At 43.1% G+C, this 16435-nt stretch overlaps 1 protein-coding gene across 3 annotated transcripts in view; it reads left to right on the top strand.

Annotated features, from left to right (window-relative positions):
• The first annotated feature begins 2793 nt into the window (after positions 1-2793).
• Positions 2794-16435, top strand: part of PTPRE (protein tyrosine phosphatase receptor type E) — a 146415-nt gene continuing 132773 nt past the window's right edge. For 2 of the 3 annotated variants that reach the window (XM_072995408.2, XM_072995409.2), the window contains exon 1: positions 2824-3051. In XM_072995408.2, the coding sequence (XP_072851509.2) occupies positions 3002-3051 (50 nt within the window). In that variant the 5' untranslated portion in view covers positions 2824-3001. Of the gene's footprint in view, positions 3052-16435 lie in introns of all 3 variants that reach the window. The other variant, XM_072995411.2, reaches the window with a different exon arrangement.

The raw sequence follows: 16435 nt of genomic DNA on the forward strand, positions 1-16435 counted from the left end.
GACATACTAATGGTACACATGAATGGTCTGAAATACATGGCAAGCATTTGAAAATGACAGGGTTGCATGCAAAAGATTCACATGAGTAGATGCTTTATCCATGGCCTGCTTCACTAATAAACCAAGCCTCAAAAACAGGATATAGATAGGACCAGCTATCCAATTAATTTGTCTCACTTACTCCCTTCTTCCTAAAGAATGTATTAACTGGAAAAGAATGCACAGCTTTGGAAGCAGGCAGCTTTCTAGGCATCTTTTATTGAAAGCTATAGAAAAGATAAAGATAAGAGGTTTATTTTTAAAGCATCAGATGGTACATTTCATACAATAGTGATCAAAATGCAGTAAAATTCAGTCACGTGATTTTGATACTGCTTGAGTTAAGAATAATGCAAGCATATGTATGCTTACTCAGAAGTATTACTGTCTTCTTTTGAGCTTATTCCCAGGTAGGTCACAAATTGCTTTGAAAACCATTATAACTACAAGTTGCAAATGTTTACAGTTTGTGTTTCATCCGTATGTGTGTGCATGCGTGCTTACTAAAAGAAAGAAAATGCCTTTCTAACATTTGCTTTCACTGGAGCTTCTTTTGATTCACTCTGAAAATCCCTCTACCTTGAAAATTCAGCATCTTGATACTGCTCCCTGCATTCCAGAATCTTGAGGCAGCTGTCTCGCGGTATCTAATGCCAGGGTCGATTGTGATCTGTATACCATCCATTCAGTATTCATCAAGAAGTGCACTGCAAGATTCCATGTTTATCTTGCACAATGTAATGGATGTGTTCAGATTGTTTCAGTTGTAGAAACAAACTGTGAAGTAATCCCTGGTGTTTTCTTACTGACTGCTTTGTATGGATCATATGAAGGCATCTTATATATTAAATTCTTATCAACAACAAGGTAATATGAACTTTTGTCTATTTTGCAAATTGCCCATTTTGTTTAGTACAATTTACCCCAACTGGCAGCAATGCTCCCACATTGCTCAGGAAGTATGTCCTAGTACTTATCATTTTTAAAACTACCAGCGATTGAACCTGTGATCTTTTCAATGCAAACTATACAGTCAGAGAACCTGCTTTGAGAAATAAAATAGAGGTTGTGTACAAGAGTGAAGCAAAGAGCCCAGGGACTTTAATGGGATAGAGTGGCTTCCTTATATGTCACTCAGGTTAAATCTGGCTTTCATGTGTCACAATTATAACCAGAGATGGGCATAAACTGGTGGTTCATGCTGGTTCATTTTTCAGCTGATCAGGTGTCTGGCACTTCCCAGCCTTGCTCCCTCCAGTGTGTGCTCACTCATAGGCAGCGCCCCAGCTTCCTGGCTCTGCCTCCTCCAGGTGCTGCCTCTGAATGGATGCCCGCCAGAGGAGGCAGGGTGGGGAACCACCAAACACCTGAATGGTCAAAAAATGAACTGGGATGAACCACCAGTTAGGCAGTTCATGCCCATCTCTAATTATAACTGGAGAAAAAAATTAACAGTGGAAGAGAGAATCCTCTTTACATTAGAAATTAACTTTCTTTGCCTTTCCTGCTGCAAAGTCATTCATTATATTATCAAAGTCTTGTGACTGCAGTACTGCTAATTTTAGGTTTGGGGGATTGGAAAGGCGGGGGGAAAGGGAAAAGACAGAAAGTGTCCTTTCTCTGGCACCCTGGCACTGCACATTGCCCTTTTAAAACCCCTCCTCCCCTTCCTGTTGGTTGTCTTAGTATACCAGTTGGGACTTTTTACTGGTGGCTGAAAAGTTGGGATGGGAGGAAAAACAAGACACTATTCTGCAAATTGTCACTGGTGCCCTTCGTTCCTGCTTTCACTATGAGCAGGACTTGCCATTTTAATTTCCTCATCTACATTAATGGGGTCTTCACAGAGAACTGGAAGTGCACAAATACTGTCATGGACCTGGAAAATAATCAGGTTGAAATGTCTCAAAAAGGGCACAAGCTCGACTAGCATGATCTGTGTACCTTTTATTCATCATCACAGAGCAGGGTGGGCTGCAGGGAGTTGTGCACATCCCTAACGATCACAAAGCATCTGACTTCCTTGAGCACATCTTTAAGAAGGCTGCATCGTTAAGGCACGTCCATTTCCAAATGTTGAGCTGTCATCTGGAATTCTAAGGGTCAGGCTGAAAACTTCTCTAGTAAGTAATTAAATAAAACGGAGCTGTGTGGTCATTACAAAATACAAATGCAAGAGTAGGTGATACCTTTATAGATCGCTATAAGTATCCTCATACAATCTGCTAGCTTTCATGGCTTCAGGGGGTCAGGACCATCAGCATGAAGAATTTAAAGTCGAAAATTTATTGAAAAAGATGGATTTTGTCAGGTGCCTCTTTTTTAGATGTACAAGTCAGGACCTGGCCGGTGCTTGCCCCAGCTGGCTTTGGCTTACGGCTGTGAGGTGGAAAGAGAGTGAACAAAAGGGGCATCAGAGGTGGAAATGGCATTTCCCCTGCCAATGTAGCCCCAGCCTCAATTTGGCTCATGACGGGGATGGTCTTCTTGGGTCCTAGGCACCTTGATCTGGGATAGGTGGCAAGATTTGTCACTTTGCCTTAGAACAGCTGAGAGAGAGAGATTCACCTTAGAGAAAGAGGGCTCTGCCCCGCAAAAAATTCAAAGGGCTCCCTTCTGTTGGGAGGATAGTTCTTCGGCCGCCCCTGCGCGGGCTGTGAAAGGGTCGAAGATGGCTTTTTGCCCACCTGCTTCTTCCAGGCGGAGCAGGTGTGAAACCGCAGCCGCCATTCCACTCCTCGGGCAGCAGGCGGCTCCCGCGCCGTGCTGGCGCTGCCTCGGAACCGGCTGGCTGCCCACAGAGCGAAGAAGGGAGGCGGACGAGGGCAGGAAATTTCCTGCTCGGCGGCGAGCGAGGTTCTTGCAGCCGCCACAAGCAAGCAGGGTGAATGCCAGGGCGTCCCCCGCTTGCTGCTCCTGCCGCCACCGCCTCCGTTTGCAAGTGGCGGCCCGGGGGGAGGGCATGAGGAGTCGGCGCGCCTGGAGGAGCGGAGCTGGGCGAGCCCCCCGAAGGTAAGCGGAGGTGGTGGTCGGGGGAACGGGTGGGCACGAGGCCAGCCGGCGGAACAGGGCAGGGGGAAATGCGCCGGCTGCTGGCCGCTTCACACTTTCGCCTTACTGCCCCTAGTCATGCCAGCCCCGGCTGTTTTCCCTCAGAGACGCCGGGGTTTGGACGCAGGGCGGGCAGAGCTGACTGGTTTTTCTCCACAACCAGTCCCGGGCTGCGCCAGGACATGGGGTCGGAGAGGCGCCTCCCTTTCGCCGCAAAGGGGCCGACGCTTCTTCCCTCAGTGCTCTGCGGGGCGAAGACGGAGAAGGGGCTTTGCCACCCGATTGGGGAGAAGGGAGAAGGACGCAGAGGCGAGAGGTCGCCGCTGCCCGCCCCGCGCTTGCCCCGGCTGGCTGCCCGTGAGGTGGGAAGCGAGCGAGCGAGGGAGGGACGGAGGGAGGGAGGGAAGGAGGGTGTGGGGCGTCGGAGGCGGAAATGGCATTTCCCTTTGCGGAGAGAGCGCCGTGGAGGAGAGAAGCCCTTCCCGGGCAGGTGGCAGCAGCAGGCGCGCGAGGACGGCCCGCCGTGTGCTGAATGGGGAATGCCAAGCGGGGCAGATGCGGGTTTCACAACCAGCGGCAATTGGAACCCCGGGGGTGGAGCTGGTAGCCGCGGGCGTTATGGGGGGGGGCGGTAAGAGCGATCTTGGCAGGGGTTTAATGAAGCCTCTGGATCTCGGCCGCTCTGATCGGGAGGCGATCTGGCGGCGGGGGGGGGGGGTTTGCGTGCTTGTTGCCTCGTGCTCCGTCCTGCTCTCGTCCCTTGACAAGAGGAAGAGATGAAGACATGGCTCTCTGAACGGAGTCACGCCGCATCTCCGCGAATTCCCTCTCCTCCCAATTTTGAAAGAGCTGGGAAAAGCCAAGTGTATGCCCCACTAGGTATGCACACTGAAGAGGACCCCTTGGTGTAGAGTGCAGGGAAGACACGATGCGACCACCAGTTTGTTTAATGCCCTTGAGTGTAGTCTTTTGCATACATTGTCAGCAGTCCCTACAACAACCTTGCGAGATCGCTCATGTCCCTGCACAGCAATAGGAATGATCGTTAGGCTGGAGTTGAACGGGTCGACTTAACAGCACACTCCTATGTATGTTTATCCAGAGGTGCAGCTTGAGTATGTCTGCACACAGTACTCCCTAGTTAGTCTGTTGAAAATTGCAAAACTGAAACTAAATGCAATGCTTGCACTCCACTATGCTGGTTTCGAGGTCTGGTCTATTTAGAGCAATGATCCCCAAACTTGGGTCCCCCGATGTTCTTGGACTACAACTCCCAGAAGCCTTCACCATAATGTGTACTTGCCAGGATTTCTGGGAGTTGTAGTTCAAGAAGAACTGGGAATCCAAGGTTGGGAATTACTGAGAGAGTAAATGGATGACACCAGTATGACACATCTCACTGCATGTAATTCTGCTTAATGTATCCATTAAGGTGCCTTCTGGACAATTTGCAAAGAGAAAATAGTGCCACAGGTTTGGGCAGAAGAAAGTAACATCCTGGCTATCCACAAATGGTAGTTATGATAGCATCTGTTGCCTTTCTGACTAAATGGAAAAATTTGGGGGAAAGGATTTGTTATTCAAGATGATCTCTGTAATAAGGTTCTTGGCTTAGTCTCTGCAGCAGTTTGATTTTTAATTGAAACTAATTAGCATAGTTATGCATCTTCGACATAGTAAGCTTTTAATGCAAATTATGTGGAGTTTAGCTCATGGCAGTAATAGTCTGCTACAAATGTCCTCATCTGATATGCTTTGGTTGTTCTTTTTCCCCTGTTGATGTTATTAAGTCAGGAGGTGTTAAAATCTTTACATTGATTTGTAGAAATTGTTTTCTCAGGAGGAAAAAAAAAGTGTGCCTTAAGGATGAGAAAGCTGTAGACGAATAGTGGCTAGAATGGAGATTTAAGACTGCAATAGTGCCAGATTCTTTAGTCATCTAGAGAAATAATAATTTAAACCATTGACAGGTTTGCTTTGTTATAGCTTTCTAGGAAGCTCTGTTTTGCCAGTCTCTGCAACAAAGATTTAATTAATCTCACAGTACATTATAGACACATTACTAGTGTTTACCCAAAATGTTATGAAATAGGTGAATAAAGAGACAACCATTAATCTTGCCATCTAAACATATTAACTGAGAATGAAGAGATTTCAAGGGCCGAAATCCTGTTGTTTACCATAATAAGTTGCAATTGGAGTAGTCTTATTAAATCAGTAGGAATTTGGTGAGTGAACTCCTCCACAAATTCTGTTGCTTCAATGAGTCTATTCTCGTTTGGAGTTACTATGCTAAGCAGCAGAGATTCAGACAGAGAAGTGTAATTAGTGACCTTCTGTATTGCATTCTAGTATGCAAAGTAGTTCATGGTCCTGATTTATTTCCACAGCAATCATCAAAGGGCTGGCCATCATTAATTCCCTTGTTTTGCAAATTGTGTTTTGGGAGAAATGAGGCTGGAAGTTAGGGATCTACTGTCTGAGTCCACTTGGTGAATTAGGCTGAATCCATAGTCTCTGTATCAATGTACAAACATTTTTCACAGTAGCTGAGATTATATATTTTTGAGCAAAGAATGTATATCATCACATTGTTTATTGCAATTTTCTTTTATTTATGTCTGTCTTCTCCTCTAAGTGAAAAAAAAATGAGGTAGACTCCTGCATTATGAGAAACATAAGGCTGCTGCTGAAAATGGCATCTTCATGATTTCTTTTCCTCTGTAACATGTTGTAAAACTGATTCTGATTTTGCCATCATCACTTTGGTTATTTCCATGTCAGCAGCAGCCATGGATATACAGCAGGAACAGTGGAATGCATGATGTGGTAAATCAAGACACAGGGAAACTTGCAGCAGTTTGATGTGGTGAAATATAACTGTAGATGGTATTTTCAGGATTTTTCATTAGTGTTGACCTAAGGATCAGGTTTGTGTTTTTTGTAAACAACTTCCTAGAGTATTCTCAAATGCAGAGCTATATCTGAAGAAAGTATCATCTGGCTGAATCGTGCGCTGCCTTAATTATCAGAATACTTTATTTGGCAAGGACTACTTTCATGGATTACAGCCTGCATCACCAGGTACAGAAATGGGATATGTCAGAGTACGGAAAAGCTATATCTTGGGATTACAAGTCCCCAAGGCTTCCAGTCTTGATTGGAGGGTTTGAGGAGCTGTCGCACAAAAAAGTAACTTCCTTTAATCCCTACACTCTGGACTGTAGCTATCAAAACCTGTGCCAAATAAAAATTGTGAATCTGTATGGTGATAGAACACCTTTCATTGGTTTTGCTATAATAGACAAACATGGCTACTCCACAGGAAAAATAGAAGCACAAGTTCTCTATAATGACATATATGTATGCTTGTCAGTCAGTGTAGTGAAATATTTTGCTGGTGGAAATCAATGGCTGTGCTAGGTTGGACTTTAGTCTTCCAGTTATGTCTCTAGGGCTGGTTAAATTTTCTTTATGGAAGAATCAGCCAACAGCTGGTGTTCAGCTGACAAGATTTTCTCTTGATTTATGGCCATTCTTTTTCTAATGATTCCTGAGCAACACTTTGTCCTAGAAAAGATGTTTGTGAGAAAGAGGGCGGGAGGGATGTTCTGAAACATCAAAGATCTACTGATTTCTTTGAGTTGAATTTGGAGCCAAAAGTCGAACCCTCACAAATTGGCGCCCAACGTGGGGGACCTTCGACACTGGGAGGCCTGGCAGAAGATTGGCTCCGCAAAGTAACAGAAAGACAAGACACCCTCATAAAACAACTAGCAGACCAACAACAATTACTGATTACACAATTGGCACAAACAAAATTGATTACACTGCTACCGTCGGGAACAACGCAGCAGAAAACTCTGATAGTAAGCCAACTGCCTATAAAAATACAAAAAAATGGGACCACAACCCAGCGGCGTTCCTCAACACATTCAAACGATTAGCGACAATGGACCAATGGCCGACAGAACACTGGGCACTGATCCTTATGCCATATTTAACAGGACTGCCACAAAACATAGTAGACACATTAGACCCGATGGAGGCAGGCGATTATACAGAAGTCAAAACTGCAATCCTAAACACATTGAACTTGAACGAAGAAGCATACTGGAACAATTCAGAGACCAACAACTATGCCCAGGAATCCATCCACGAACCCTGGCACAGAAGATGAAGGTCAATGCCACGAGATGGGTGCAACCCAAAGGAAAGGCAGCAGACCAGGTCTTAGAAATTGTGATTATGGAACAACTTATCTCTACACCAGGAACAGGTCCCAGAAACTGGGTGATGAAGAACAAACACGGCAACCTAGAGGTTGCTATAACTTTGTTGGAGGACTATTTAGGAGCAGAAGAGCCGTGGTTGAACAGAGGGATGACGCAGGTGGCAAAAACCAAAAGGCAAATACAAGATGGCCGAAGCAGCAAGGAGCATGAACTTGAGAGGGCTGAACACCCAAACATACAAGAAAACTCAACCAGATTGAATAGGTAAAGGTAAAGGTTCCCCTTGACAATTTTGTCCAGTCATGTCCAATTCTAGGGGGCGGTGCTCATCTTCATTTCCAACCAATAGAGCTAGCGTTTGTCTGCAGACAATCCTCCGTGGTCAGGTGGCCAGCGTGACTAGACACGGAATGCCATTTACCTTCCCACCAAGGTGGTGCCTTATTTATCTACTCGCATTTTTGCATTTTGCATGCTTTCAAACCGCTAGGTTGGTGGGACCTGGAACAAGTGATGGGGGCTCACAATGTGCAATGTGCAACAGAGCATGGACAGAGTTCCTACTCCAGTCCTCTGAAGATGTCGGCCACAGAGACTGGCAAAACGTCAGGAAGAACAACCTTCAGAACACGGCCAAAGAGCCCGAAAAACCCACAACAACCATCAGATCCTGGACGTGAAAGCCTTCGAGAATACATTGACTCATAATCATGTTCCAGACACTTGTTTATTGTTTAATGCACCAATAAATCCCACACCTGTTTTGAAATAACAAAGATCTACTGATTTCTTTGAATTGAATTTGGAGCCAGAAGTTGAACCCTCACAATGTTACAGACCTAGAAATTTTGTACCAGATTTTGGTTTATTGCTGTGCATGGTGTCAGTTTCAAATAAAAGAGGTAACAAGTATGTGCAAATTTAAAGTAGTATTTCAGCTTTCTGTTTATACACTTGAAATGTAGTCCCAAATCAATGAATGATTTAGGGATCAATGTTATTTTACAATCTGTTGACTGTGGAGTTAAGAATTTTGTGCTGGCTTCTAAAATCATGGATTGGCCCATTTTGCATTTATCACTATTTGGTGTTTAAATTGTTTTAACTCTATCTTAGTGATTTTCCCCCTATTGAGTAGGATGTGACACTTAGGAGTAGCAAACTGACAAATTGTTTTCATTAAGTCTAGCTGCACCCCTGCTGGGTATATCTAATTTGTGTGTGTGCTTGTCTGTTTTTATGAGCAGCGGTATTACCTTATTGCTTTTTCCTTGGGCTGCCTGTAGAAAGGCTAAACCTAACTCACCAGATAACATGCTTGCACAGTTATCTGAGGTTTTATGTTTTGTAGGAGAGTATATTTAGCAATGCTATGTTCTTGCTGCCTTTTGTTTGTGGTCAAGTAGTGATAAAAATGATGAGCTATGTTTTGAAAGATATTAGGGGACGTATGAAAGAACACTTCTTTTTGCAGCACTAATAAGCAGGATATGGAGAAGTGTGCAATGAAATTGATGAGAATAAAGATGAAAAAGGGATTTGCATCAGGAATCTTAGTGGGAGGATGCCAGTTATAATCTATATTCTTGCCAGTAAGAGTGTGTGGATTTTTAAAAAAAAATTATGTGCAGCCTGATTGTTTGCATGTTTGTTCAGAGTACATCCCACGTACCTTGCAGTTTTGTCCCAACAAGACTTGCAAAGGGTTATACTCTCTGAAGGCTTCCATTAAATGTTATAATAACAGTGGTTGAAATATACCTGGATCTGAATGAAGAATAAAAGCTTATGAAAAAGTTGTATCTACTCAGACATTTCTGAGTAATGCAAAATTATGATGGCTTAGGTTGAGTAGAGGACTTGGGGTGATGGGCTGTGTAACCATTTTCTTGTCAGCCATTTGCCTACTTAGCCATTATTTCTAGCTAGTTTTCATCCAGAGGAAAGAGGACTAGTATTTTTTCATCTGGGTGGGAAAACAGCTAGGATAGGGGATTCTGGACAGCCCAAGATGTTCACATGGAAATGATTAAACTACTCAGCCACAAACAGTTAACATTACATTAAAAAAAAGTCTTGAGGAGGGAGACGACCGAAAAATCCAATCACAGACTACACATAAGTGTTAGTTAAGTGCTTAATGTGAATTTAGAACCCTGCTAAGAATTCTTATTGAATCCTGTCCCATTCATTTCATCCTGGATGCCCTGAAGATGTTCAGTAGCGTTCCTGATATAGATGTTGGTTTGATGCAATGAATGTTAATACTACTTATGATACTAACTGCATTTTTTTCTTCATGATATACTATTTTTTTTTTAATGTGGAAAAGGATGTTTGATACATTTTTATTTAGTTACCTGTTTCTGCCTGGTGCCTACTGTTGTGATGTCTTTGGTTCAGTCTTTCAGTTAATTTGCTAAGGTCTCTAGGTGAGTTCGTCCCAATATTAGGGGGACAGTGAGGGTACAAAAGCAGCAAGAATGGGCAAGACTAAGCACTACTTAACTGAATGCTTTAAATAATTGTTTTCGGGGGGGGGGATCAAATTTTAAATGTGCCTAATACACAACTCCCTGAAGCTAGCTGTCTGAAACTTTGCAGATTACATACAATTTCTGCCTGTCATATTTCTAGTTTCATTGATATCTGTGGGGAAAAAAAGGTATGCATGCTTAGGTTTTCTAGTGCAATTCAGTGGGAGGCTGGTGATCCTAAATTACAAATATATTTGCATGTGCAGATTGAATCAGATGACACCTAAATTGCTTCAGTTTGAACTGAGAACCATCCTGAAGCAGTGAATTGGCCCTATGAACTAAATGAGGGGACCAGTGCATGGCCTTTCTGTCTGCTAGCTGAAATCCTGTTGCATGACTTTACACTGTGCAACAAGGATGATGTCATTACATGTTGACATTACTTCTTGTTTTAATTTAATTAAATATATCCTATCCCCACCACCACCACAAACCTTCAGGCTCTGAGGCTCTCCAAGCATCCCTTTAGTCCTGGTGAGACCTTTGGGAGCATTGGGAAGGGAGGGGAAGAGTTTAATATTGAAAAATTGGCACCATTGGTCTCCCTACCAGGTCTGAATTACCAGCAGAAAGCCAGTAGATATATTCTGATGTGAAAGCTCACCCCCTCCATCATCCTGTAGGTCCCAAAGTCTTCTCTGGGGCAAAAGGGATGCCTAGAAAGCCTCAGAATGTGAAGGAGAGGAATAGGAAGTTTTAAATTTGATTAAAATAAAGAGTAACAGCACTGGTTGATGGCATTGTCCTCATTGCCTGGCACAAATACTGCGCCAACTGGATTTCAGCCACTGTGAGGTTGTATTTTGTATTAGACAGTCACTGTTTCTCAGCAAAGGAAACTGTTATGAGTAGTCTTCTAAAAAAATCTCTTTCACAAGCCAGCTCAAGAAAGGCTGTTGCAGATAATGTGATTACTGCAGGAGAAGAACCTTCTGAAATGTTTCATTATGGCTGACTGTGTGAGAGAGTGAATGTGAGTGAATAGGGTGCAACAAAAAGAATAAGGTATTTATTACAAGCACACGAAAGTCTCACTACTTGGAATGTTGATGCATATGTTCATAGTACTGTATATCCTGCCAGAGTGACTGGTTTCTATAAGAGAAAAAGAGGTATGTTTGATGCTTTGAAAACAGACAGATTTAATGCACATCAGCAAGTGCAATGAGGGCAGTTAAGTCACACTTTACCCATGTAATGGATATATTCTGTAGCTCGATATGAGATTCACAGTGGACCCTCGACTTACAGATGGCTCGACTTACAGACTTTTCGAGTTACAGACTTCTCTGGCCGTAAAGTTTAGATTCGACTTGCAGCCGGAGAATCGACTTACAGAGCAGAAAAAAACCAAAATGGAACAAAAATAGAATAAAAACTGCCAGTTATGGGATTAATCGGTTTTCAATGCATTGTAGGTCAATGGAGATTCGACCTACAGACTTTTCGACTTGCAGCCACCATTCCAATACAGATTAATTCCGTAAGTAGAGGGTCCACTGCATTTCTAAATAAAAAAATCCCTGCCTAGATAGAACTGTAAATGGCCGTTGTATTTCATGTCCACATTAAAAACACAAACACTTTTAGCTGGTTTTTATTGGCATCACAATAGTTGGGGAAGTTAATTTAACCCTACCATTCCCTTCCATGGCCCTAAGGGATGGTGTCTGTATTGAGAAGAAATTCCTTGTTGATGCCAAAAGGGGATTTCATTTCAGGTCAGCTACGAGCTCTAGAGGGGCCTCCTCCCACAAAACCACAATGAAAGAGGAGTCAATATCTCTGTGCCTCTCTTCGTGGTCACCCTAGTTTTCACACATACACAGTCGATGTCAAATTCTGTTTTATGAGACCTGTACCTCAAGTGTGGCCCTGGAGGATGTTGTTTAAAGGAGTCTGTTTTGAAAAATAAATTGCTGTCCACTGTGTGCAAGTATTTGATTATAGGTCTGTTCAGTTCATTACCCTCAAGGGTTACATATGGACAAGGGGCATCTTGTTTACAGATTCGTATGCAGACTATAAACTATTGCCTGTTGGGAATATGGCTATTGCATCCGCCCTGCTCTTGTTGCTCTAGCTCACAAAGGGCCCTTTCAGAAGCAATTGTAGCTACATGTGAAAGATTTTATTTTGTGGTGAGCAACGCATTGTTCCTTGGTCATAGTTGTGCTATTGATCTTGAAAATAATTTCTGCAGCCTAGACTGAAGCTGGATGCCCTTTAGTCTGAGGACTCATAAATGCAACACACCATTTGCAAGTGCTGTGTGTTTTACATTCCATTTGTAATAGGGCTATTACGGCCAGTTTTATTGTGCTAATTACCTGTTATCTGAATTCGTATATCCTTTAAACTGATTTTTCTTCAGGTCTGAACAGAATTTGTGGTTAGAAATGACCAGTTTGATTGGTACTCACTTGTTTTACAAAAATAGTGGCCTAAATCCATTTGCTAGTCCTATGTGCATTAGACTGAGTGAATCAAAGGGATTTACAGTCACGGGAAAAAGAAAGTACACCCTCTTTGAATTCTATGATTTTATGTATCAGGACATAATGTAATAAAAATCACCTGGCCCTTAGCAGGTCTGAAAATTAGGTAAATACAACCTCCGATGAGCAACACTGCATTACACGTATTACACTGTGCTGTGATTTATTTAAAAAAAAATAAAACCATAATGGAGAAGACACGTGTGAAAAACTTAAATACACCCTTACTGCTTCCATAGGAATTAATGGGACTTAAGTAGCATCCAGGTGCTGCTGAACAAATGCCCTTGAGTAACTGATCATCAGCAAGTGTGACTATCTCTATAAAAGCCAACCTTTTTTGCAGTTTACTGGTCTGGAGCATTCAGGTGTGTGTCAGGGAAGAATGACAAGGAGGAAACACATCAGCAATGATACTAAGAGAAGCAATTTTTCCTGCCTATCAATCTGGGAAAGGTTATAGGCTAATTTCCAAACAATTTAAAGTCTATCATTCTACAGTGACGAAGATTATCCACAAGTGGAAAACATTCAAGACAGTTGCCAATGTTCCCAGGAGTGGATGTCCAAGCAAATTCACCCATTCAGGGGAATGGCAAAACCCCCAAGAATTACATCTTAGACTCTACAGGCCTCGTGTATGTAGGCTTCCTTTAGTCTCAAGAGACTATGATAACATGCTCTGAATAGAGGTCTTGGAGCAACAGCCAATGTGGTTGTGACAACCCTTCCACACTGAAGACAAATACAATCTGTCCCCTGTCCAGCTCCCTGATTTTGCTGGTTTTGGGACTCCCTCTTTGCTTCGGCCTGCTGAACAAGTGTCTCTTCAAATTGGGAGAGACCATGATGCACCACCTGCCTCCAGGCTGAATGCTCAGATGTCAAAGTTTCCTATCTGTTGCGGTCCATTTCTAAGACCTTCAGATCGTGCTTGCAGCTATTCTTGTAATGCAGCTGTGGTCTCCCTCTGGGGCAATTTCCCTGCACTAAGTCTCCATACAGGAGATCTTTTGGAATCTGATCGTCAGCCATTCTCATGACATGTTCGAGCCAATGTAGACGTCACTGTTTCAATAATGTGTATATGATAACATTCCAGCTTGTTCTAGGACTACTCTATTTGAAACTTTGTCCTGCCAGGTGATGCCAAAAATCCGTCAGAGACAATGCATATGGAACATGTTCAGCGTCCTCTCCTGCTGTGCACAAAGAGTCCAGGGCTCACTGCAGTGCAGGAGTATACTCAGGACACAGGTTCCATAGACCTGGATTTCGGTACATGCCATTAGCTTCTTATTAAGCCATACTCTCTTTGTGAGTTTAGAGAACATGTAGCTGCTTTGTCAGTGCGTTTATCCAGCTCGACATCTAGGGAGAGAGTGTCAGAGATAGTTGATCCAAGGTATACGAGGTCATGAACAACTCCCAATTCTTGTGTAGAGATGGTAATAGAGGGAGGTGAGTCCACACCCTGGCCCATGACTTGTGTTTTCTTCAGGCTGATTGTTAATTCAGAATCTTGGCAGGCCTTACTAAAACTATTCATAAGTTGTTGGAGCTCTTCAGCAGAATGGGCAACAACAGCAGCAGCATCGGCGAAGAGGAAGTCCCGCATGCATTCCAGTTGGACTTTGGTCTTCGCTCTCAATCTAGCGAGATTAAAGAGCTTTCCATCTGATCTAGTCCGGAGATAGACACTTTCTGTTGCAATTTCAAAGGTGTGCTTCAGCATGACAGCAAAAAAGTTCCCAAACAGGGTCGGTGTGAGGACACAACCCTGTTTCACTCTGCTTCGGATGTCAAAGGGATCTGATGTTGAGCCATCAAAAACTACAGTGCCCTTCTTTTCCTCATGAAAGGACCTGATGATGTTAAGGAGTCAAGGTGGACATCGAATCTTGGGCAGTATTTTAAAAAGGCTGTCCCTGCTAACCAAGTCAAAGGCCTTTGTAAGATCTATGAAGGCCACAAAGAGTGGCTGTCATTCCCTACATTTCTCCTGCAACTGTCTGAGGGAAAATACCATATCGGTGGTGGATCTATTAGCTTGAAATCCACAGGCCTCAGTTAGCATGTTAAATGTGAAAGTTCATGACAGTACAATTAGAAAAAGGCTGAACAAGTATGGTTTTTTTTGAAGGGTTGCCAGGAGAAAGTCTCTTCTCTCTTTAAAAATATTTATTTATTTACTTATTTACTTATTTATTCCATTTATACCCCGCCTATCTGGTCATATTGACCACTCTAGGCGATAGCACAACTTAGTTTCGCAAAGTTGCATCTGGACAAACCACAAGGCTTCTGGAACGATGTCCTTTGGATAGACAAGATCAAAGTTGAGAAGTTTGGCCATAATGCACAGTGGCACATTTAGTGAAAGCCAAACACAGCATATCAGCACAAATATACGCATTGTCAAGCATTGTGCTGGGGGGTGATGATTTGTGCTTGTTTTTCAGCCACAGGACCTGAGTCCCTGGGCAGCTTGCAGCCATTGAGTTGACCATGAACTCCTCTGTATAGCATAGTGTTCTAGAGTCAAATGTGATGCTGTCCAACAGCTAAAGCTTGGAAGAAGCTGGGTTTTGCAACAGGACAATGATCCCAAGCACACCAGCAAATCTACAGTAGACTAGCTGGAAAAGAAAAGAATCAAGGTGTTGCAACGGTCCAGTCAAAGTCCAGACCTCAACCTGATGTAAATGCTGTGGCAGGACTTTACGAGAGCTGTGCATAAACAAATGCCCGCAAACCTGAATGAACTGAAGCAATGTTGTAAAGAACAGTGGACCACAATTCTTCCACAATGATGTGAGAAACTTATCAAGTTATACAGAAAACGATTACTTCAAGTTATTGCTGTTAAAGGTGGTTCTACAAGCTATTGACTCATAAGGCATACTTAGTTTTTCACACAAAGCGTTTCCATTTTGGCTTTATTTTTGTTACTTAAATAATGACACGGTGTAATATGTGTAACATATTGTTGTTCATCTGAGGTTGTATTTACCTAATATTCAGACCTGGTAAGGACCAGATTATTTTTATTATGTCCTGATACAAAAAACAAACAAACATAGAATTCAAAGTGAGTTTGCTTTCTTTTATCACATGATTGTACATGAGTTTTGATTCAGTGGGTGTAAGGGCTCAATCCCACTGACAACCCCCCATTGTACTGGGTTCTTCATTTTTTAAAAAAGCAATTTAAATTTTAGCATACACATGAGGTACATGCATGCATGGAGCACTATGTCAGGGGAGTGAGGCTTGTCTGCTCCCCTGCCAGAGGTCTGTTTGTTTTGGGGCAGATGTGGAATGCCCCATCTGCTTTTTATATATGAATGCCCCATCTGCTTTTTATTCCAGATAGCAGGAATAATTTTAAAAAACCTAAAGTACCGGGCTTGTTGGAAAAGCCAGTGCCCACTCATTAACTCCATTTCCTGCCTGGTCGCCCTCCTCACTCACTGGTGTCCACGTCCACTCTTCAGGCAACTGTCCCCTTGCCCTCCCAACCCGATCCCTTACCCCTTTCCCTCTCACCTCCTTTTCCATCCTCTCTACTGCCTCCCCCCCATCAGACCCATGTAACAGGAGATGAAGACAACATCATTGGTGGTGGTGCTGGCAGTGGCAGCAGGAAACCCAAGGTGGCGGCGATGTCAGGGTGAGATGCACACACCACCAGAAAAGCTTTGGATTTTAGCTAAAGTCCATGTAAAAACTTGATCCCTGTGCCACTTTATTATGGTTTATTACAGCGGTAAGAATAGATCCTTAACTTGTTTTCCAAGACATTTTGCCACCATACTGTGTTGTTGGTTCTGAGTTACACAGTGGACTAATTGCTAATGGGGTGGATCTTTTTCTTCCTGGAAGTCTTCAGGAAAGAGGCTAACTAAGCCTTTGTTTGGAATGCTCTGTCTCTGAATTCAACTTGCAGGTCCTCTTTCAACCCTGACAGATTTACTATCTGTCACAGCAGAAACTATTTGCTGTGGTTGCAGATTACTGATACAGTTCTTCTGTAAATGTGGCCAATTAGTTTGTATCTAAAAATAAATTC

Source organism: Pogona vitticeps, chromosome 3 (assembly GCF_051106095.1).
Source record: "Pogona vitticeps strain Pit_001003342236 chromosome 3, PviZW2.1, whole genome shotgun sequence".
Classification (NCBI taxonomy): Eukaryota; Metazoa; Chordata; class Lepidosauria; order Squamata; family Agamidae; genus Pogona; species Pogona vitticeps.